The sequence below is a fragment of the Camarhynchus parvulus genome, chromosome 5, assembly GCF_901933205.1.
Source record: "Camarhynchus parvulus chromosome 5, STF_HiC, whole genome shotgun sequence".
Taxonomy (NCBI): Eukaryota; Metazoa; Chordata; class Aves; order Passeriformes; family Thraupidae; genus Camarhynchus; species Camarhynchus parvulus.
This window is the reverse complement of record NC_044575.1, coordinates 37,796,861-37,819,453: the sequence shown is the minus strand read 5'-3', so window position 1 is coordinate 37,819,453 and position 22,593 is coordinate 37,796,861. Positions and strand designations below refer to the sequence as shown.

The window sequence follows — 22,593 nt, the reverse complement described above, 5'->3', positions numbered from 1 at the left end:
GCCCGTTCCCCGTCCCATCCCGTCCCGCCCCCCGCCCCGCTCTGTCCCCCTCTCCCACCTCTGTCTCTCCTTCTTTCCCCACAAGCTTAAACCAATTACGCAGCTTTGCAAATAAAGTGCCGCCCCGGGGGGAGTTGCAGGCGAGGGGGACTGCCTTGTTTGCAGGTGCATCTCCGGCTTTGTAGGTGCGAACGCCTTTGTGCGGCGGACAAATGGGGAGAGGAGGAGGAGGAGGTGGGTACTTCTGCGACGTAAGATCCACATCAGCTCAACTCCACTCACATCCCAGCCGCACTTCCTCACTTTCTCAACTGTCTCGCCCCACACCGCTCCCTGCCTCCTTTTTGGCTGGTTATAGAGCAGAATTCAGCACCTCCCGCCCCTCCTGAGAGCTGGCTTCCTGCTAGGTCGGGCTTTCGGGCTCTTTTCCTACTGCCCGTCACTCGCTTGCAAGAAGGCTGGATGGTTACACCGGGCAGGTTGGCTCCATAATGTTAGGGACTGTGAAAATGGAAGGGCATGAAACCAGCGACTGGAACAGCTACTACGCCGACACTCAGGAGGTGAGTAAATCCCAGGGTCTGGCTTCGCTGCTGCCCCTGTGCAGGGGAGGGGAGGACCTGGGGGTGACTAGGGGTCTGGAGGGGGCAGCAATCGGAGGAATCGGTTTGCAGTCCAGATCCTGCCAACGCAAACGTACCTCCCCCTCCCTCCGGCGCCGAAACTGGCTTGGCTTCCCCAAGGAAAACATAGCTTCCAGGAGCCCTGGAGGCGTTTGGGGAAGACTCGGGGCGGCTGCGAGCCCGCCAGGAGGGCCGGGGGGCCGGGGGCAGCCCTTGATCTCATCTAAGAGGCGTAATCTTCTCTCGCGGCGGGCACAAAAGCACCCCGTAAACTCTTGGCTCGGGGCAGAGCACTCGCCGCGCCGCCGGCACCCGCCTCCTTCCCGGCAGATGGCAGGGGCCGAGGGAGACGGACGCCAGCGCGTCCTGGTCGGGGGCAGCGCCTTCCCCGAGCTTCTCGGCAGGACCTCCGGCCTCTCTACTCGCCAGCAGCGGGCCCTCACCTGTTAAGGCCGGGGGAGAGGAAAGCAGGGGGAAGACCAGCCGTTTGTCCGTACTTTGCGGACGGGCTACCCAAGGCGTGCGCTGCTGCCGCGGGCCGGCTGGTGGCGCTGCCGAGAGCCGGGCCCGGAGGGGGCCCGCACCCAGGCCCGCCGCCCCCCGCCCGGACCCGGTCCGGACCGCGGCGGGCGCTTCCGCCCCCCGCACCCGTTTGACAGCGCCGTCCATAAGGCGGAGGAGAACCGGCCCAAGCGCCCGCAGCTGCGGCGGAGGAGAGGGCCGCGGCAGAGCCCGGAGCCTGCCCCCGGCGCGCCTCGGCCCTGCGGGGCCTGGGGTCCGCGCTGTGCCGCTGAGGCTCTGCAGCGGGGGTCCCGGAGAAGCCAGAGCCCAGCAGCACGGCCAGAGCCCAGCAGCACGGCCAGCAGCACCGCGGATTCCCGCCCTGGAAGGAGCCGTTTTGAGGAAGTGCGGCAGCGAGGCGGGCACCTGGGTGTGCGCTCCCGGGCATTGCATCAGCACACCCGGACACACGGCTCCGCAGTCCCCACGCCTCGTCCCGCACCCGAAGCTGGCACACGCGCCCATAGGGCCACGCGGACAGAGGCAGATACGTGTCACCCGGCTGGCATCTCCTTTAATAAAGGAAAGTCGGCTAAGGGCAAACAAGGGTCATCCTAATTATGTGTCGTTTCCAGACTCATTTTTCCTCGCTTATAAGCATTGTCCACAAACATAAAGTTAAGGGAACTTCGCTTTTACTATTTTTTTAAACTTCAATCTTTCCTCACCTCTTGCCATTTAATTTGAATAACTGCAAGAATGCAACGTGGGAAACCCAGCCGCGTTCTACCATGTCAAATAATTAATGTGATCCTCTAAATCAAAAGTGCGTTTATAAGTTCGTGAAATTTGTGGGGATCAGAAATGAGTTTTAAATATTTAACCGTTGCTTAAACCTGCTTTTCTTAGCCATATTAGCCGTAGTTCGAGTAAACTGGGGACGTCGTTCTCTCTCCTGTTAAATCAGAATCCGTAGTGGAAAGCATAAATTCAAGCTCTCCGGCTCTGCCTTTTTTAAGACTTGTATTATATGTTAGGATGCTTCAATTTTTTTCCACGTCGTGCAATTGTAGTAAATCTCAGAGAGGAGAAGTTCAAGCTTTCATACTTTGGGAAAGTTCTGGTGTTTGATTGGTTGGTTGATTGATTTTTTTTTTTTTAACTTTAATTTAGACCTGTTTTGATAGAAAATATAGAGAGGGGGAAGCTTTCCACAGATAAAGCAGGCCGACAAGACCTGTTTGGTTTGGGTGAGGGTTTTTAAAACTATTTTGCAACAAGACATTATTGCATCTTGTATGTTTCTTAAAAAAGAAATTTAAATTATTGCGGGAAGGGAGACATGCGTGAGATTTTTCTCAGAAAATACAAGCAGTCTTTCTCCTTGGCGCAAACAGTGTACGCCCACCCATTTCAGTACTCTGATGAGTTTAAGTATTTAACTAGCGAGACAGGACGCCTAAACAACAAAATACGGGAATGCGCCGGAGAGAACACGTCCTGTCGGGGCAGTCTGAGCCCGCAGCCCGGCTCCGCGAGGGCTTGGAGCGGCTCGGGGAAGGCGGTCGGTCCGTGTGCCCCGCTGCTCCCGGTGCAGCCCGCGCAAGCTGCGACACGCCGGTAAACCGGCAGTGCGTCCGGAGAGAGCACCCCCGCTCCGTGCTTATTTACAAATGTATAGAGATATGAAATAGACCTTTTCCTGGAAGCAGCTGCCTTTTCGTGCGGCTTCGGGGAAGCTTTTTCCCTGGTGTCGGGGAAGCGGCCGGCGTCCCGCAGCAGGACGTTCGCACGGCTGGCTGGGCCAGGCGGGAGGATCCGGCCCCTACGGGGTCCTGCCACACCTCTCTCCTCTCTAACTCCGTCTCTTTGTCTCGCTGCCCTAGGCCTATTCCTCGGTGCCCGTGAGCAACATGAACTCGGGGCTGGGCTCCATGAACACCATGAACACCTACATGACCATGAACACCATGACGACAAGCGGCAACATGACCTCCAGCTCCTTCAATATGTCCTACGCCAACACGGGCCTGGGGGCTGGGCTGAGCCCCGGCGCCGTGGCCGGCATGCCGGCAGGCTCGGCGGGGCCCGTGAACGGCATGCCGGCCGGCGTGGCCGCCATGGGCACGGCGCTGAGCCCCGGTGGCATCAACGCCATGTCTGCCCAGCCGGCCCCCATGAACGGGCTGAGCCCCTATGGCGGCATGAACCCCTGCATGAGCCCCATGGCCTACACCCAGTCCAACCTCGGCAGGACACGGGACGCTAAGTCCTTCAAGCGGACCTACCCCCACGCCAAGCCGCCCTACTCCTACATCTCCCTCATCACCATGGCTATCCAGCAGGCACCCAGCAAGATGCTGACGCTGAGTGAGATCTACCAGTGGATCATGGACCTTTTCCCCTACTACCGACAGAACCAGCAGCGCTGGCAGAACAGCATCCGCCACTCGCTCTCTTTCAATGACTGTTTCGTCAAGGTGGCCCGGTCCCCCGACAAGCCCGGCAAAGGCTCCTATTGGACCCTGCACCCCGACTCCGGCAACATGTTTGAAAACGGCTGTTACCTCCGCCGGCAAAAGCGCTTCAAGTGCGAGAAGCCGGCGAACAGTAAAGCCACCCAGGAGGGCAGGAAAGATCAGGCCGGGACCTCTAATTCAAGCTCCAACTCCCCCCTGCACAGAGGCCACAACAAACCTGCGCAGATGGATACGGCCACCTCTCTCTCCAGCTCCAACCCGTCGACCAGCCCTCAGTCTATGGACCACAGTGGATCAAGCACGGAGCTAAAGACCTCGGCCTCGGCCGCCTCCTCCACCATCAGCTCTGTGCCCACCTTGGCCTCTGTCCCACACCCCCCTCATTCATTAGCCCACGAACCCCAGCTCCACCTCAAGGGTGATCCCCACTACTCCTTCAACCACCCATTTTCCATCAACAACCTTATGTCCTCCTCGGAGCAGCAGCACAAGCTGGACTTCAAAGCCTACGAGCAGGCACTGCAATATTCTTCTTACGGGGCCAGCATCCCTGGCGGGCTGCCCCTTGGCAGCGCCTCCATGGCTGGCCGGAGCAGCATCGAGCCCTCGGCCCTAGAGCCCTCCTACTACCAAGGTGTGTATTCCAGACCCGTGCTAAACACCTCCTAGCTGTGCAACCCCCGCCGCCGGGGCCGAGACCCCTCCTCCCCTTCCTGGCTTCTCTCCCCGCTTTCTCTGAGACAGACCAAGGTGTTTCCGCACGCTGCGTGCAAAGGACTGTTACTTTTTAATTGTCTCGCAACGCGTTGTGTGTTGTTATGATCCACCACGACCTCCTGCAAAGCCGGCCGCGTCCCGCTTGTACATACTCCCTCCGGCCCCTGCCGCCCAGCCCCTCTCCCCGGAGACCTCCCCAGCCTATGCAGGGTGTTATTAAAAAGAAGAAAAAAATGTTGAGCGTGTAAACTACTTGTTTGTGCTTTCCGCCCCCTCGTCTCCCTCCCTTATGTGTTCTATAATCTCATGTAAGTTTACAGGTATGTGGCAATACTTTAACAATACGGAGATGAAGAAGCGAGTAGACATTTAAGACTTTTTTTTAATTAAAAAGGCTTTGAAGGACAATACTGCTGTGAAGTAGCAAAACACTAAGAGAATCTCTAAGCAACAAGAGAACTATTTACTTTCTCGGATCATCCTTTTGATACTTGCAAAATAAACTTTCGGCTACTACAACCCACATAAAACCCTGCTGCGGGCCGGATCCTGCACTCCCGAGGGGACCAACTGGAGCTTTGGAGTGCAGGATGCGACCCTTATCTTTTTCCAAGTGTTACCTGTTTTGGGATGTAATATAAAGTCACAAGAGGTCACAGCCAGTTGGATTTTTTTTTCCTTCCCATCTGTTACTGAAGATTCTAGTTCATCAGGAACTCTCATCAACATGTGGATGACATACTTATTTAATTTAAGTGTATTCGTTGTGTACCAGCTAGAACTGTGTATCTATAACCAGGTTATTTTCCCCCTCCCCTAGGAAACATTGACTACTACACTGATGCAAGGAAAAGAGGACAGCTCTGTCTCTCTCCCCTTTTCAAACTTGTCTAATAAATTTTTTTTGTGACCGTTTAATTATCGCCATCGTTAGCTTATTTCATCCAGTGTTATTGCACTTTCCACAGTTTTACACGGTGTTAGCATAGCCAGACGGGTTTTATTATTATTCCTGTTCGCTGTTTCAATGTTCTTAATTTATTGCATGGTTTATATTGTTTTCTTTCTTTACAGCTGGAAATTGCTTTAAATGACCGTAAAAAATAATTACACGTGAATTTAAGAAATTTTGTTAATTTTATAAATGTGATTGTAATTGAAAAAAAATATTTTGATTTAAAACGATAACTGAGAATTTAATGCGTGAAGTATGTTTTTGATCATTTGCAGTTAAGGACTTTAAATAAATCAAATGTTATCAATTAAATACTTCTGCTATTTTCTTACAAAATTTCTGGGGCGGTTTATGGATGACGGAGCCGTGTGCAAGAAAATCAAAACGTGGTGCTTAAGCGTGGATGTGGAGAGAAAAGATTTGTACGGCCAGGCTTGTGCAGAGGGAAGGTGGGGAACGCTCCCACAGGGTATGCTTGTGGGGCGCTGCGATGCCACCGGCCTGTGAAGCTGAGTGTGTGGTAATGTCCTCTATTTCATTTTAATTTAACTTTTTCCCCTAATTCACGGTTCTGGGGTATGTTGAGGGATGGCAGGAAAAAGCCAGCCGAGGCGGTGTAAGCTCCTGGGGGTTTTGCGGCCAGGGCTGCCGGGGCGGCGGCAGCCGGGCTCGGCGTTTCTCCGCCGGACGGGACGACGCCCACGGGGAGCATTCCCAGAGCGGCTCCACGGCCGCTGGAAAGGCCCAGATCCCGCCTTGTAGTTCCGGCTCGGAACCGTCCGTCGGAACGACACCAGCAGCCGCGCTGGAGAGCTCTGGTCCCCAGCAATAGACTTTGTCGGGGGAGGGGAGTTTAAGTGTGAACGGATTTCGCTGTGCCGAGCCCTGTTCGTGCACGGCCGCCAGATAAAAGAGCTGTGTAATTCTCGTCATTGTCACATAATTGCACCCTGACTGGTTAGGGACAGCAGCGACAAACTAAATTAAGGTTCGGCTTAGAAAAGAAAAGCCAAGCCAGCGTCCCAGAAATGTCGCTACATTCCTCCAACACTACTACCCAGCTAAAAACGGGAGGGAAAAAAATCTTGGGAGAGCTCCTCTCCTTTGCAAGTGTGGCCGTATCCGCGGTGATCCCGCTCGGAGATGCGCGCACGGCTCTCCGGGTGGCACGGAGCTGTCTCCCGCGCCGTGCTGTGCGGGTGCTCTTGGTCGGGCGGGCATTCACCGCAGGTCCTCCTCCGCCTGCCGAGTGCGAGTCCTGCAGCGGGGGGGAGGGGGTTCTGTCCCGGTCGCCGTGTGCGGCCGGTTACCCCATGGCCCGACTGTGTGGCACCTTCGCTTCTGAATGTCCCGAAATGGCAAACATCAACAGACCCCCCGCAGCCAGGGGCAGCTCGGGGCTGCTCGGCACCGGGTCTGGGCAGGCGGATCCTATTTAAAGCCCCGCTTCTTCTGCCAAGAGGAGCTTCGTGAGAATCGAGACAGGACGAAGCCAATTTTCAGCAGGACTTCACTTGTCTCCCACAGACTAGTCTATAGAGAATATGCCATTGCAGAGTGGAGACATTGATTTAATGCCTTGGGCTTATACACGGAAAATATCAATCGACTGACAGCGATAAGGCAGCAAGTTTCACATATCAGCTGAGGAGCACAGACCGTGTGTAATGGAAATATTTGGGGCGTGTGTAATAAAAGGGTTTAAGCGGACCGACGCGGCTCCAAACCTCTCAGAGATAAGGAGCGGAGCCTGTCACGGATGCAGCGTGCGCCCTTTCGCCACCCGCCATCAAGATTATATTCCTCCCCTTTCTTCTCGTAGGCAAATTGTGTCTGCGGTGGGGAACGAGCCACTGACAAGACAGGGATGTAGCTCATGTTAAAAACGCGGGTCCCCGGCTCAAAGTACGCAGCATTCTGTGATCAGTTTTAAGACTTGGAAATCAACAGCAGGGCGAGGAGTCCCGTTTTACGTTTCGCTCCTAGCTGCCCTGCTGCTGCTGCTTTAATCCTGTGCTCAGGGAATCCCCAGCCAGAGGGCAAATATAAGCTAAAAATGGAATCCACGAGAAGAGGGTGCATCCCCCCGCCCCACAATGTGTAGAGAGGAGTTTGCGAGCGTCTCCTTCCAGCCGGACCGGTCGCTCTGTGCTAGAAGGGAAGGAACTGGCGGGTGCGGGGCTTTTGCTCCTGTCAGAGATGGTGTCTTAGCCCCGCGTCCGGGACAGAGGCAAAGCGGGAGCCCGCCAGGCTTCAGGTTCCAGGCTCCGACGGACACCTCAATTTATAGGGGAACTTCGTCTTTTGCTGTTCGGCAAATTACCTCCGACCAGCCACGTGCGGGGGAGCGAAAACGGCTCATTTAGCGTCATTAAATACAAGCGGGGAGTAAATCGGGGCGGCGGGGGATCTCTCTAAAGATTTACGCGGAGTTTGGGCGGTGAGGAGGCCCCCGGCCCGGGACGAGAGGGAGATGCTGGGCGCGCCGGCGGGGCAGGGGCTCTCGAGGCGACGCGGCGGGGCCGCTGCAGCCGGGGCCGAGGGGACGTGGAAGGGTCCCCCGGCGCAGCGGAGCCTCCTCTGCCGCGGGTCCGGCAGTCCCAAGACCCCGGCAAGAGGGCACGATGCCCCTGAGCCCCCCAGCCGTGGCATCTCCTTGGAGCACCTGCGAGCAGCACCTGCCCTTCGCAGAAGGGAAGAGTCGGTGGAATAAAAGCAACTTCTGCCGCCCAAGTCAAGTGGGAGAAATAAAACAAGTAACTGCTGGGTTGTTTCCTGGGTGTGAATGGACAACACTGATATCTACATCGGCAAGCAATCGGAGGATATACATTATTTGGAAGGAATAATTCCAAATGTTCGGGACTACTGAAAGACAAAAAGAAAGAAAAAAATTGCCGAACAGTTTTTCATTTGAATCCTATTAGTGTCAATAAACCATAAGTAAATCGTGAGAGAACGGTGCGAGAAAACACTTCAGTCATTGGCATAGCTTCAAAAATTGTTTTGAAATGGATTGAGTAGGTATTGAAATTGGTCCGTCAGCATAAACACGAAATAAATTAATTCCCTTGCTATAACGCCAACTAGTCTTTAGAAGAGCAATTGTCTCCGTTTTTTACAGAAATGTTATAGATAAAACACCTGATTGCGATAACAATCCACCTTGTATGGCTTCTTTCCTGTTTTGATGAAACGGATTCTAGGCATATATCTGTGAGCATATGTGTTTAATCACTCGGAAAATAACATTTTAAAATCAGAGACTTAATAAATAAATAGATTCCGTGTGCATTTTCGTGATAAATTTAATTCACGAAGAAGCAAAATATCCTCATATAAACATGGGGTATAAAATTCTCTCGAGAGGAATACAGATGCATATATTGTATATATTAACATACATATAATTAATATGTATTTGTTTCCAGGGGAGGCAAGTGGAAATATACATAACACACAATGACCAGGCAAAAATCACACCACAATAGCGCACAGAGTGTGACCAGAGTAATGAATGCAAGTCCCTGCAAAACTCCCACGCTGCAATATTGTTTGGGAAATATAGGAGAATGGTTAATAGCTAAAATCAAAATGCAATTAGTTTGATTATTTACATGTCAAGGGTCGTGCAGCAAAATGGCTCTTTTTTTCCTTCTTAATGCGAAGCCAGCTTTCTGAGCTTCTGGCAAAGGCAGGCAGACTAATAATATTTTTGAAATAGTTTGTACATTTTCTGCAATTTGTAGTTTCGAAAAGTCTGTTTCAGCGGGAAAAAAATAATTAGGGGAAGAGAAGAGTGGAAAACGGGAGGCGATAAGAAGAAAACCTGTCTTTGTTCTCTCTGGTTATTTTCTAATAATTATTCTGACCATTGTGACAAAGTAGCACTTAAGGATAGATTAGTGTAAATAGCGTCGCATTTCACTTGCAAACCTTGCAACTTTCTGGCCCAAGCTTTGCCATGGTGTTTGTTTCTCCCCTTCACCTCAAACAGAAACTCATTGAGATTTCAGATCTTTGAACTTTGGACAGATCAAACTGCCAGCGCTCACCTTTGTCTCCAGTCATTAGGATTTAAGGCATATGTAGCCTCATGGCAGAATCCATTTGTCTCTACAAGGGAAAAAAGATGTGATGTCCTCTCTTTCCCCTCACCCTAAATCTCCTGCATTTACTTGAGTTCATAGAAAGGATCATTTTCTGGAATGGCGCCTCTGCTGCGGTAGCATTGCTCGAATGGGCTTTGCTCAGGGGAGTTCCTTTAGGGGAAGTTCGTAGTTGTTTTGATATTATTATTGTGCAATTGGTAATCTAATTTTTCCTATGAAATATTCCTACACCTGCTCGTTATTCCAAGGGTGAACTACCAGCAGACAGGGTATTTATTATTATTATTATTATTATTATTATTATTATTATTCCAGCCAGCAGGCGGAACACGCGCTGAACCGGAGCGTTGCTGAGTTCCCCTCTGCCCTGCGCTCGCCCAGGCTGTCCCCCGCAGCAGGGCAAGCTCTGCAGCGGCGCGGAGGCGACACGGCAGCGGGCGGGACGGGACCCCGGTGTGCGCGGGGTGCGGATGCCACTGACCTCCCTGCCCGTCCGGGTCTCCCGCCCGGTCTCGGTAGCCCAAGCCTTGCCCAGCGGACGGCGTTGCCCTCTTTTGATTCAGCCTAGCTCAGGATTTGGGACCCTCGCCTGCCTTCACTGAGTCGCCCGAGGGAATAGAGGGGAGCGGGGGTTTCCAGGTGGGCATGTTTCTGGGGACCGCACTTGTGCCTCCGAAATCGGGCCCGTTCACACACAGCTTGGCAGTGAAAGAGTGTCGAGTCCGCCGCTGTCCGGTAGAAAAGCCGCCTCTATGATCTGGAGCGGGGGCATCCCCTTCGCGGTCGGGTCGCCCCTTGGCCAGGAGCGGTCAGGCGGAGGTGCCCTGTGCCCCCGGGGCTGGCGCCCGCTCCGGTGAAGGGAGGGCTCCGGGAGCTGCCCCTGAGAGAGGGACCCGTGTAATTCCTCTCTCCGCCAGGCTATCAGAGCACGGAGGTGCTGGAGTGCTCCAGGGGACTCTCACTTCACTCCGAGCCTGCCCGGGCACCGAGGCGCAGGGCAGCCTGCCCCGGGAGTGGGATCTGGCTCTCTCCAGCAGTCACGTCTATAGCAAACACCGCCTTTGTGCCCGATAGCTCTAAGTGCTCCCTAATCATCTACGTTTGCCATCTACTGCGCAATAGCTGAAATATATTTCCCCCTTTATTCCTTCTATTTCCCGAGCCTGCCCGGCGGGTTGCTAACACACATTTCCTCCGCTTATGACCGACAGAGAATGTAAACATGTTGGTAACTAGGAGGTGGGCCTCATTCTGCAAACCGGGATCTCTCCATAGTGACTCTCAGTAATGACCTCTTTAGCATAATAAAGCCCGCGGGGCGGGGAATCTTTGAACTGCGGGGCAGGAGATTGGAATAAGAGCATGTCTGAACTTATTCAAATGTATGCAACAAGTTTTCTAGTTCTAAGGTTATCGGATATGAACAACAGACGGTTTACCTCTTGCTTTTCCTTGCCTGGTTGCTTTATCTGAGGAAATACTTTACCAACCTCAGGTATGTCATTAACTTATATGAAATAGAAAGGAAATAACAAGTGACAAAACCAAGTCCCGACCCGACATTTAGTCCGGCAAAAACCAAAACCACTCCCCCCATCAAACCCCCCGCAAACTAATAATACAGATTCTTGTTTAGAAAGGGGGGATGCCCTCCAAACACATGGCAGCAGACCTAACACCACGGCCACCAGGAGCCCTGGCAGAACGAAACGGCGAGCAGAGGTGACCCAGCACATCTCACAGAGGTCCCCCTTTTCTCCCTCATCAGAGCCCGTGATCGGTGCATACCGCTTGCCCGTCTCGGCCCTGTGGACACGAGCAAGCCAAGAGCCAGGGAGAATACCTTCGGGTCTCCCTTAAAAACATTCCCATCGGGGCATCGGTGTCCAGAGGACGGGGAAAAAAAGGAGCCGCTGGACGGTGCCGAGCAGAGCTCTCCCCACCCCACCCCCCGGGCAATTGTTCCCTTGAGCCCCTATTAATGCGGGACATATGTTATCCACAGGCAGTAGGCAGCGGGAAGACTTCGCCATCTAACTTGTTGCTCAACTTACGAGGCGGTTCTCATCTTCTCATCAAAAGCCGCCGGTCTTTCTTCTGCCGTATGGACAAAAATGTGAACAACAATGCCCGCCTCCCTTCACTTCAAAAGCTGCCAGCGCGGAGGCTACCCAGAGAATTTTCTCTCTGCCTTTCATTCCCGGTTTGAAAAAAGGCACTACAGGGCCAAGGCACTCCTAATACTCTTTGATGGGGATTGAATTCATTATCTCCAATAACACAATTGTGCTTGGCCAACGAAAAGAGCAAAGTAATACTCATCTAGAATTAGAGAGCAGGGCTCAGAAGAAAGGGAGCGGGAGGGTGGTGAGGGGGTGCATTTCAAAGGAAAGGGGGGGGGAGGAGTGTAATGAGAAAACACCTATATCACAAATCGGCTTGAAAGGAGGGGGTCCCCCGAAGTTTAAATTGCAGAAGTGTATTAAGTGGCGGATTGTACGGCTCCAGGCATGTTGGTGGTCTGACTGCGCATTCCCCCTCCGTCGACCGACCCGGCAGCAGTGGGCTCGGAGGTTCTTGACATTTCCCTCCAGGGACGGCCCCGGGCCCGGAGGGTTCCGCCGCTCCTTTCCCTCCGCGGCGCAGCCCAGCCCCGTGCCAGCTGGGCCGCGGGCGGGGGTCGCGGGCTCGGGCTTTGCCAGGGCGCAGCGCGGTGCCCGCCGCCCCTCTCTGCTCCCGCTGACTGCGGGGACGCAGCCAAGCAGGCAAACAGTGCTCTGCTCCGGCGTTCCCCGCCTCCTCCAGGGACCGCAGGGACACCCAGGAGCCTGTCTCGGGCGTCAGGATGGGGTGTCTCAGCATCATCACACCCCGACACCGTCCGGGGCAACGGGAATGCAACAAACCGAGGGCCACTTTTTGCGAGGGCTACCGCTGGCCCGGTGGAGGAGGGAAAGGGATGGAGGAATGAATGAATGACGGAGCAAATGAATGAATGAATGAACGAATGAAGCGAATGAATGAATAACGCATACACAAATAAATAAATAATAGAGCACAAAAATCAACCGGTTGGAAAACCGCTGTGTTAATATGAGAGATTAAAATATTTGCCTGTTTGGCTTCCAGCGTAAATGTTTTCTATCGGGTGTTATCCAAACAGGCTAATTTTCAAGGCCAAGCAAAATACAGCAGTGAGAGGCTAAAGTCATTGCACGTACGACGGGCGGTGATGGGGCCCGGGGCGGGTGCATTACACGCGTGTCAGCGGGCACAAGGAGCGGCGGCGAGATGGGCTGGAGATGCAAACCCCCGTGTCCGACGCGTTTCTGCGCACCGACAAACATGCATCCATCCCACCACCGAACCCACTTGTGTTTCCAAACTTCCCAGCGCCGACTGCAGAGCTTTTGCAAGTGCAGAAGTGGGAGCCGCCAGAACCCCCAGAGACGCTTTTCCGAGGCAATGCCCTCTAGGCGTTGGCAGCCACATGGAAAGGGCCCAGCAAATCGCATCGGTCACCCAGAAGCTTCCTGCCTTCTCTGCAGGCTCAGAGGGACGCCACACTTCCTAAAAGTCAAATTGCGCCCTGGGGAACAGTTCTTCCACCCCACCCTAAACGGGGAGCTTGGAACCTTAAGCTGGCCAGCCGAGTGCTTCTCTCTGGCCATAAGAAATCTCGTCACCTTCGTTAGCAGGTTTGCCCCCAGAAGGGACACACTGGCCAAACGAGGGGACAGGAGGAGAGAGATGACCTCTTCCAGCCCCCGTGGGGGTTTCATCATGTGCAATAATGCTGACCCTGTCACCTTTCCTCTTACAAGACAAAGCTGACCTTCACAGGACTGATTTCAGTGGATCCACACTCATCCTTTTAAACACTCCCTGGGCAGGGGGTAGATTTTTTCTTTTTTCTTTTCCTAATGAGTGTGACTGAGATTACATGGACCTCAGCAAAGTCCGAGGTTCAAGGATTTAGAATATTTCCCACTTTGTAAAGTATCATAGAGGTGGGTGGTTTTTTTTGTTGTTGTTTGTTTTTTTGTTTTGTTTTGGTTTTTTAGTTTGTTTGGGCGTTTTGGTTGTTTTGTTGTTTTGTTTTTTTTTTTTTTTTTAATTTGAGGGGAAGAGGCTCCTTTTTTATATAAAAAAATGAAGAGATTTAGAATAAGGAGTTTGATCCCAGGGAATGCAGTATTAAAATACTTGGGCTTTCTGCAAAAGTAGGAGCGGACTTCACATTGTTTCTGCTGGGGTCTGTTTGGACCAAGCATACACGTTAACTGGCTAACTAAGCATTTTACAGTTTGTAATTTACCTCCCCACGCATAATGACTTCTCCAAAGTGTACATTAAATGACCAAGAATTACTCTTTACAGGTCTGCTTATCTTAACGATCAATGTGCCATTTATACTTTTACACAATAGACTTTAATTGTTACAAGGCTGTCCTTTGGGCCATGTGAAATAATTTGTTTTGTGCCATAGCACAAACAGGGGATTAGGATTTCAGGTAAGGAATAAGCAGCAGCAACAACTTAATTCCTAGGCAACAAAGACCCTGCTTTCACGCCAGATTTCTTTCTAGTAAAAAGCAGAACACTGCACCATCTCCAGCTCCCTGGACCACTCAGCCATTAGTTAGCCTGCATTTATTTCTGGTTAAATCTCTCCAGGGTTTCATGCCCTTCATCCCTTCCAGAGCAAAAAGTTGCATGAAATGCTATGCAGTGCTAAGTAAAAAAAAAAAACCAAAAAACCCCTAAAGATTTGCCAAATTAAACATAATTCAATTTTAAAAAAAATTATGATTTAACTGTGAGAGGTCAAAGGCAGCTCTGCAGATCTAATTTTAGTATTCTGTTTTTACATTGAGTTTGGTACAAAGGTTACTGTATTTTAAACTATCACTTCCATTTGGGATCACAGCTGATTTTTTTCCCCTCCTGCAATTACCAGCATATCCCAAATTCAGGTAGAAACTGTAAAAACCTGACAGTTTTAGGACAAAGACCCTCTTTATTTCCCAGTGTCTGGGCACTGGCAGAGCATTGTGGTGGCCCAACCCTCACCCCTCACCTCTCCAAGCAGTGGGTGGCTCAGGGACACACACGCCTGAGTTTCCTTGGGTGTTTCAGCAGAATGAACAACCTGTGTACACATGGCAGGCAAAGCCACTCAGAATATTCAATCTTTGAAAATGAACTCAACAACAAATGGATCCTGAGCTTCAACACTTTTGTGACAGCTTTAGCCTGTCACAAAACTGGCCCAGGCATTACCAGTGATGGATGAAATGGGGCTGGGGGCCTGGGGGTGTGTGTGTCCCATGGGCTCCCACCATCCCCTTGGGTGTGGGGCACCATGGGGAGAGACATGGGCAGTCTTAGCCGGGCTCCTTCAGATGTCCTCCTATGCTCAGATGTCCATGCTCATCCCCTCACCTTTCCAGGCTGCTGGTGCTCTTTGACAACAGCAAAAGTGGGAATGACTTGCTCAGACCATGATCTCCTCAAAAATTAAATGAGGGACATACAAGTTGATGCAGTAAACACCTTTTGTGTGCCCATATAAGTGCAAGACACTAGGTCAAACCCACTCAAGATCCAGGATAGATAGGTGAGACAACCAAGAGGTACATAGCAATGCTCTGCTGAATGATTGAAATATCCAAATGCTTCTTCTTTCCTTGACACAGTCCTCAAAACAAAGCCATCCGAGATCACCCTCTCAATACCAATAAGTGAGGAAAAGAGATGTTTAAGGTTTCTGAAGGATGGCTGGGAGGCCTCTGAGATGCAGGTGGTTTCTTCTCTTCCATTATCAGCCGCATAATTCAGTGGTTTTCTTTCTGTGGCTTCCAGGAATCAGGGGGAGACCAACCTTCTGATGAGTTTCTTCCCCACTGGGACAGTCTCACACACCAGCACACACACACAAACAAGCACAAACACACACACAGAGAACTGGGCTCAAAGCTTCCCCAGGGGAGGGCTGCACTGAGAGGTCACCTGCTTAATGCAGGCTCCTGGGGAGACAAGTGCCTGGGCCTCTGCCATGCTCAAGCCAAATGAAGGCTGGAAATACCTTAGTGCCAGAAGCAAGAGGTCTTCAGATCTACTTCCAGCCTTTGGTCATCAGCTCTGTAACAGGGACTGTCGTTTCACTCTGTTACAGAGAAGGTTACAACCTATGGGTTACAAGAATGTAATAAGTAAATAAGACCTAATTAAATAATAGCTGTTCTAAGTGCCTCAAGGAGATCTAGAGCGCTTTAAAGGATGGAACTTTCACATATTCTCAGATAATAGGGTTATCTGCACGGTAGTTCTCAGGTTTTTGGCAGATGCATATTCAACTGAGAAGCAGGAGCATTTCAGTCTACTGTGCTGGCTTAAAGGTTTGCCAACTCCTTTAAGTTTCTGGTAACAAGAAAGACTTTAATATATATTATTATGTTTTCTAAGTCATAAATATGTTCTCATTGTATATATTGCCTTCATACTAGAAATGCTGGAATAGAATAAAAGTAATAGTATATATTAATTAGACAATATATGTGTGGAGACCTTTTTAAATTTGTAATTTCAGTAGGAGAGAGGTCACTGTACTTAACCAGGCGAATCGTTTGTGACTGGGAAATCCAAGAACAAATAATCAAAATATATGTATTTTGGATTGAATAATTCTTAGCAGTCAGATCCTCCAGACGACAACAAATACACAGCACACGTTGGTGAGGTGAAGTATGACAGCGCTGTTCCCATGCCAGTAACATTAGTAAGGAAAAAGTTATGAAGAGGGAAAACCACAAAGAAAACATTAAAAAAAAGGAAAAAAATTCTCAATTTTCCCTCCGAAGTATCAATAACGCCTTTCAATATTGAGCTGCAAACCACAGCTAAACCCCTATAAAAATAGTCAATACACAGACACACGGGGACACAGAGCTCTTTAATTTCCTGAAGACACAGGCTAGAGCTCTCCTCAGCTGCAAGGACCTGCGCTCTATAGGCTTTGCGGTTTGGCACAGGTTCAGCCTGAGCCAGAATGAGGGAGCGGGACACTTAGAAAATTAAAGATCTACGTAGAGAAAAAAAAATAATGTTTTTCCAACATAACACCGCTTTAATTACAAATTCATTGCTCTGCTTACAAAACACGGGGGCGCCTCGAAACGCTCAGAGGAGGAATTAACGCCGGGGCGGACCAGACGTTCGCCATCGCGGCGGGCACCGGGCCGCGCTGCCCGGCGCCCTCCCCTCCGCGCCTCGCCGGTGTCCGAGCGGCGGCCGCGGCCCCTCCCGGGGCGGGGCGGCTCCCGGGCGGCTGCCGCGGCCTCGCCGCCGGCCCCGGCGCCCCGGGCGGAGCGCGCTGGGCGGGGGACCCTGCACGCCGCCCAAAGGAGATTTCCCACTCACGGCCCCGGGGGTGTGGGGCTTCCGACGGCGGCGGGGGATTACCGGCCCCGGGACGGGGGCGCTGCGGCCGGGACTGCGGGCAGGGCGAGTGGCTGGCCGAGGAGCGATCCCCCGCACGGCGGGGCTGCTCCCCTCCAGCCCTCCCGCTGCAGAGTGCGGGGGTTCGGCATAGGCGTCAGCCCGTGGCTATGTCGGGAGCCACACGCACACAGCCCCGAGAAGCACGGGTTCAGCGCCCCCGCCCCGCCAGATCCGGCTGCTGAGCCGGCTCCGGCCCAGAGCTGCAAGGCAGCGCCCGGTCAGGGAATCCCCTCTCGGCGGGCAGCGGCTGGAGCGCGTTCGCACGCCGGGGGATTTACTCTTCCTCTTCCTCTTCCTCCTCCTCCTCTTCCCGCTGCCAGCCGAGCCCCGGAGCGAGCCGGAGGCACCCGCGGCGGCCCCGGGCGCGGAGCCGCCTCCCCCTGGGGCCGCGCTCCCCCCCGGGGCTGCAGCAGCCGCCACTCGCCCTGGGGCCGCTTGCGCTCCCGGCTACCGCTGAGGCGCCGGCGACGCAGCTCCGTGGCGGGTGGGTATCCACTAAAACTGCCTACCTGCCTGGAAGGTTATTTAGTTATTTTTTAACTGCTCTTCTGATCTGTGGTTTTCTCAGAATAAATGGAAGACTGCCCTCTCCCCCAGTACCCTTTATCTAAGTCGGACTTAAACATATACCAATGGCCCCTGTTATAATCATGAAATCAAGCCACCTCCACGCCAACGGGTTTGTCGTGTGTGTGAAAATGCCAGTCCCGTCGAGGGTGGATGTGAAATCTGATCTTGCTTCAGTCTCAACTGAAAGAAATGATTCATGCTTGACCGTGTCTCCTTGATATTTCTTATTTCGACTTTTCCTGCTTCCTCTGTTCTGTCTCCTGGTTGATACTCTTTCCAAGGGGTCCTTCAAACACTCGAGGGTTGCAATAACAGTGCTATAGTCAAATATTTCCTTGAAGGGTTTTATTACTGGGCTATCCAAAACAAAAACAAAAGGCATTTTTCAAAACACCTCTTTAAAAGAAAAGCAGAGATCGGTTGTTAAAATAAGGGAGGTTACACGGCAAGACACTGGTGCATTTAACAGTATTCTCTCCTTCTGAGCTGCACAGTATTTGGTATTTATTTCAAGGAGCCATCGTGAATGCCTGATTCCTGCCTTCAGTTTTAAGGAGTTTGCTCCCTAGGGGATGGACACTATTTTGCTAGCAGGGGTGGCACTGGACATTGTCCTCAGCCAGATATGTGCCACATCTGCAGGCAGGTGAAGCGAGGCAGCACTTAGCACAAAGGGTTGTGAGTGTGGGGAATTCAGGCTCAAAGACCCTGGACAACCGGGGAGGTGGCCTGTGACTGTAGAGAATGACAGGAGCAGGGATGAGAATAATGAGCAATGAGGGCTTGGAAGAAAAACTGAGGACGTGGAAGGAAGGGATATAAAGCAGACTGTAAGCAGGGGAAAGTGGACCATGTGGTCACAAGTCAGGAGAACTGAGGCTGTCAGGAAAGGCATGTTGACTGCAGGGAGCAGATGGCTGATAGGGGTTAGGGGACAACATGAGGGTGGACCACACCTGGAGCAGCTGTCTGCCTTTTCTAGGAAGTAAAAAATAATAGGAAAGCAATCTACTGGCTGTTGCCCCCAGCGCAGACAACAGGAGACATACAGTGGAAGTCCGCCTCTGAACAGCAAACAAGGAAGCTTGCTTTTTTATGTGTGTGTTTAAGGCTGAATTTGACCTCAAGCTGATGTCATGCAAATCAAGGGCTGTCTGCTTCCCTCTAAAAGGCAAAAGAAGTCCAAGGAATCAGGTTGAAATGAAGAGCTACTTATGTTTAAACATCTCCTGGTTTGGGGAGTGCAGAGAGGCTGAGTCAGGGGCTTCAGAAGCTGCTGTCACCTTTGCCAGGGGTCAGAAATAGCCACTGCTCTTTATTTTCAATACACACTAGGCCCTTTATAAACCTGCGGAAGGACAGTCCCTGCTGCTGCACTGTGCAGTCTAAGGATTTGCAAAACGGGATCACTAGTGTTTCTTGGTATTATAATGTCACAGTGTCTCCAGGTTGGTTTCAAAGCATGTAAGAGCATGTGGAGAGCACTACTGCAAAAGTTACAAAGCTATAGGCAATAGAGACTCAGGTTAGATAAGGGGCTGGCTGGGTGGAGCTGGTGAACAATGCACGAAAGTGCTTTTCTTTCACTGATCTTGGTTCAAATTAAGGTTAAATTCCAAGGGGAGTGTATTTTTTTTTTCCCTCTCTCAATCTCTCTCTCTCTCTCTCCAGGAAGAGGTTTTAAAGGCCATCATTTTCAGTTAAAAAAAAAAATCACAAAGAAAGATACATGTTAATACAAATGTAGCATTCCACAGAGGGGAGCCAAGAGCTGCGGGTGTCGCGCCCACAGCTTTTATTCAGCCAAAGCGAGTTCAGCAGTTTCAGCACCTGGCAGGAGCAGGATTGATCCTGCTGTCAAGAAACGGCTATAGCAAAAGCAAGACCACTTACATGCCACAGAGTCTATACAGAAAAAATGTTGATATACAGGAGTGGGAAAAGGGATTATGGAAATAATACACAGAATTCAAGTAATTTTTACTGAAACTACATACTTAATTTGTGTGGCTCAGAAATCATTACCTTTACCCTTGTAAAAAAGGTATATTAACATCTAATCTATGCAAGTATGTAACAGAAGGAACTAGAATATGAATGTTTCTATTAAATCTATGAAGCCTGGTGCTGTAACTAAAGGAAAATGCAACAGGGCCTCAGGTAGCTACTCTTAGACCTGCTTTTGTTGGAGTGGGGGCCAAAAAGTAAAAAGGAAAAAAAGCTGGATCAGCTTCTTCACAAGGCAAACTTCACAGAATTTATTTTGCAATCTGTCCATCATTACTTTTCCGCTTTACAGCTGATGTTTCAGGGCACTGTAAGAAAGTGCAACAGATTCTGTGTCCTCGCAAAATTTGAAAGCAGAAATGTGGTCTCTCCTGTGATAAGAGCTCCCCAAACTGCAGCGGCAAAGGTGGCACACATTTAATGCTGGCCTTTCTTTGGTGTGACAAGAGCTCTTGAAAATCAATGGGGAAATCTGTGGTCTTGATCCTGTGAGATAGTACAAGTTTGCTGTAGGGGAGTTCCTGGCTCTCAAAGGAGTACAGAGAACCTCCTTCCACAGCCTGCTCCCTAACCAGAGAGAAGCAGTCAGTTCTGCCATGCTCAGGGGCATTTGTCCTCCCTGTGGCTGCTGTTGTCTTTAAAGGTACATGAGACATCAAAAAGTGTTATATGCCAGCACAAACTACCATTTCCCCCTCAGCTGTATGATCTATGTGCCTCATACACGGTACACAACACAAAACCACAAAATACAAGCCTTTGTTATATGAACTTTGTCTCTTTTCCCCTACTAAAATAAAATATTTTGGCCTACCAGTACAATGAGTGCCAAATATTAACCCTCAGTAGTTCCTCATTACCATTAGAAGGCTGCAGCAGGGACTTGAGAATGATTGTTTCATGTGTGTTATGGCTGTGCAGTCCAAGGTAGCTGTGCTGGCTGTATTTTAAGCAGTATGTTAACATTCTTAGGAATACTTAGGTCAGAAACCAGAGCTATTCCATGTCAGTCCACCCAAACTACATTTAAGTGTCGCAGAGCACAAAACATTGCTTAATTGAACAGTAGTAGCTTAGAGTCCATTAGTGCCATAGCTGATCATCAAATGCAGCTGATGATCAAATTATTGATGGACTCCAAAGCTAAGTTACCAGCTGGATACTTTTCCAGCCATGAGGGCAGAGACTGCTGTCAGGTAGAACAAAAGTCAAGTGAATTCAGGGTTCAGCCTCGCAGATGAGAAGTGCCTGCTAGGGAATGTGGATACTCAGTGCTGGTATTCAGCTCTGCAGTATTTTTGTTCCTGTGATATTCTTCCCCACATCTTTGAGTCCTATTTTTTACCTCCTCCTTCTTAACCAGCATCAGTGCAGTGTTTCTTATCCCCTTTTCATGAACAATGCAGTATAACTTTTCCTACTCAGCAACTGTCATCCCTTCCTGCCAGCCCTAACTGCCTCTTGGCATTGCTCCCTCCCTGTCATACTCATGCCAAGAACAGCCTCACCCCCACTCTGGGAGCACAGCAATATTCCAGCCCACCACATCTGCCCCCCAAATCACTTCTTTCCATTGACATTCCACTAACCTCTACCCAGCCACTATTCTTACCATCCTTTGACATAGCTCAAATTACAGTATAATTAAAATCACCATGGAACACAACTAAACCAACAAGATTAACTACACAATCACTTTGGGGTTTTTTTTTCTTTTTTTTTTTCCAGCAGCCTTACAAGACATCTACCTGGCTTCAGCAACTCTGACTTTCAGATGGCTGTGACAAGGATATATTTCTTCCCCTATTGGGCAAGATTTATGGTCTAGCAACAAAAATCCAGGATGTAGGCATCAGTATTAATGAAGCAGAGTTCACTGAAATGAGCTTCCAAAATCTATTTTACTACCTTTTTTTTTTTTTTTTTTTTTGTTATTACTCTTTTATTACTGTTTTCTGCCTCAGATAGTTTTATCTCTAGTCTCTTCCACATCCAGAAATTCTTAGAGAGGAATGGAAATAAACACTCTGAAGGGCTGTCTAGGACAAGGAGCACAAGGTCCTGGGGTGATGCTGTGCCTTAGAGAACAAGCCCGCTCCTTGAAGTCAGGAATGCACACAAAAATCAGCTCTATATAGACTATATCTGAATGCAGGAAAAGGAGGTTGTGTACAAGTGAAGCATCTCCATGTCCAAGAATTAGAAATGCCTTACTGTCTGAGGAATAAGTGGTATCAGAAACTCATCCTGTTCAATTTATCCAAAAGAAGACTAATGGTAATCTGTTCATGGTCTCCAGATACCAAAATGGGGAAGGATTTGGGGAAGCAAATTGCTTTTTGAGTTCTCAGGAAAGGGAAACATAATGGGAGTCATAGGTATGAAGCTGGAAGAAGACAAACCAGAAAACATGTTCAACAGATCACCTGTGGAGTCCTTCATCACGGATCTGTAATTCCCCACACACTTGTAGTTCCACCTGAAGGCCGGGGAGTTTAGGTGTAACAAAGCAAGGAGTGCTGGAATTGATGTAGTTGTAGTTGATATCCTGATTTCCTAGGCAAGTGCAGCAGGAAAGCAAGAGTAAGTCAAAAATGAGGAGCCTGCCATCTGCTTTTTTGTATGCTGATTCTATAGTGCTTCTCACATTTATGATGTGTAATAGCTTTTCAAGCTTTTAAAAGCTTTTTCTTTGGAGTTGAAATATACTACATGCACATATTATAATCACCATAAATTGACATGGCAGCTAACTAGATACCTGTGCTGTATATCACTCATTTAGGTAAAAGAGTAACTGAATAGGAACTAAAGACATAACTTACAGGTTTTGCAAGTGGGGGTGGGGCAGAAGGAGGGAACAGGACATGCCTATGACAGGTGGTGGTATATCTCCTACACATCCTGGGTCAGGAGGGTAATATGTGGTTCAGCCTGCCAGATCTCAGCTTGCTTTACTACTAGTGGAAGGCAATAGCCATAGCACCTAGTCAGACACCTGCAGCAGGTGGTTTTGGAAGAGCTCTAAGAGGATAAAATGTCAATAGCACTGAAAAAAAACGGACTTTTAATGAGATAGTAGGTAGCAGGTCACTCAAGAGTTGGCTCTACAGGAAATGAGGCTG

The 22,593-nt window shown here is 50.2% G+C and overlaps 1 protein-coding gene across 1 annotated transcript; it reads left to right on the top strand.

Moving 5' to 3' along the window:
• Nucleotides 1–242: 242 nt before the first annotated feature.
• On the top strand, nt 243–5,414 carry FOXA1 (forkhead box A1). Its single transcript, XM_030949509.1, has 2 exons — nt 243–563; nt 3,011–5,414. The coding sequence occupies exons 1-2, from the start codon at nt 492–494 to the stop codon at nt 4,271–4,273; spliced, it is 1,335 nt and encodes a 444-aa protein (XP_030805369.1). The 5' UTR covers nt 243–491; the 3' UTR covers nt 4,274–5,414.
• Nucleotides 5,415–22,593: the final 17,179 nt, after the last annotated feature.

Bases quoted from the DNA above. Each gene is read 5' to 3' on its own strand.
- FOXA1 (XM_030949509.1), top strand. From the start codon at position 492: ATGTTAGGGACTGTGAAAATGGAAGGGCATGAAACCAGCGACTGGAAC. The intron at 564-3,010 runs GTGAGTAAATCC...TCGCTGCCCTAG, and splicing joins ACTACGCCGACACTCAGGAG to GCCTATTCCTCGGTGCCCGT.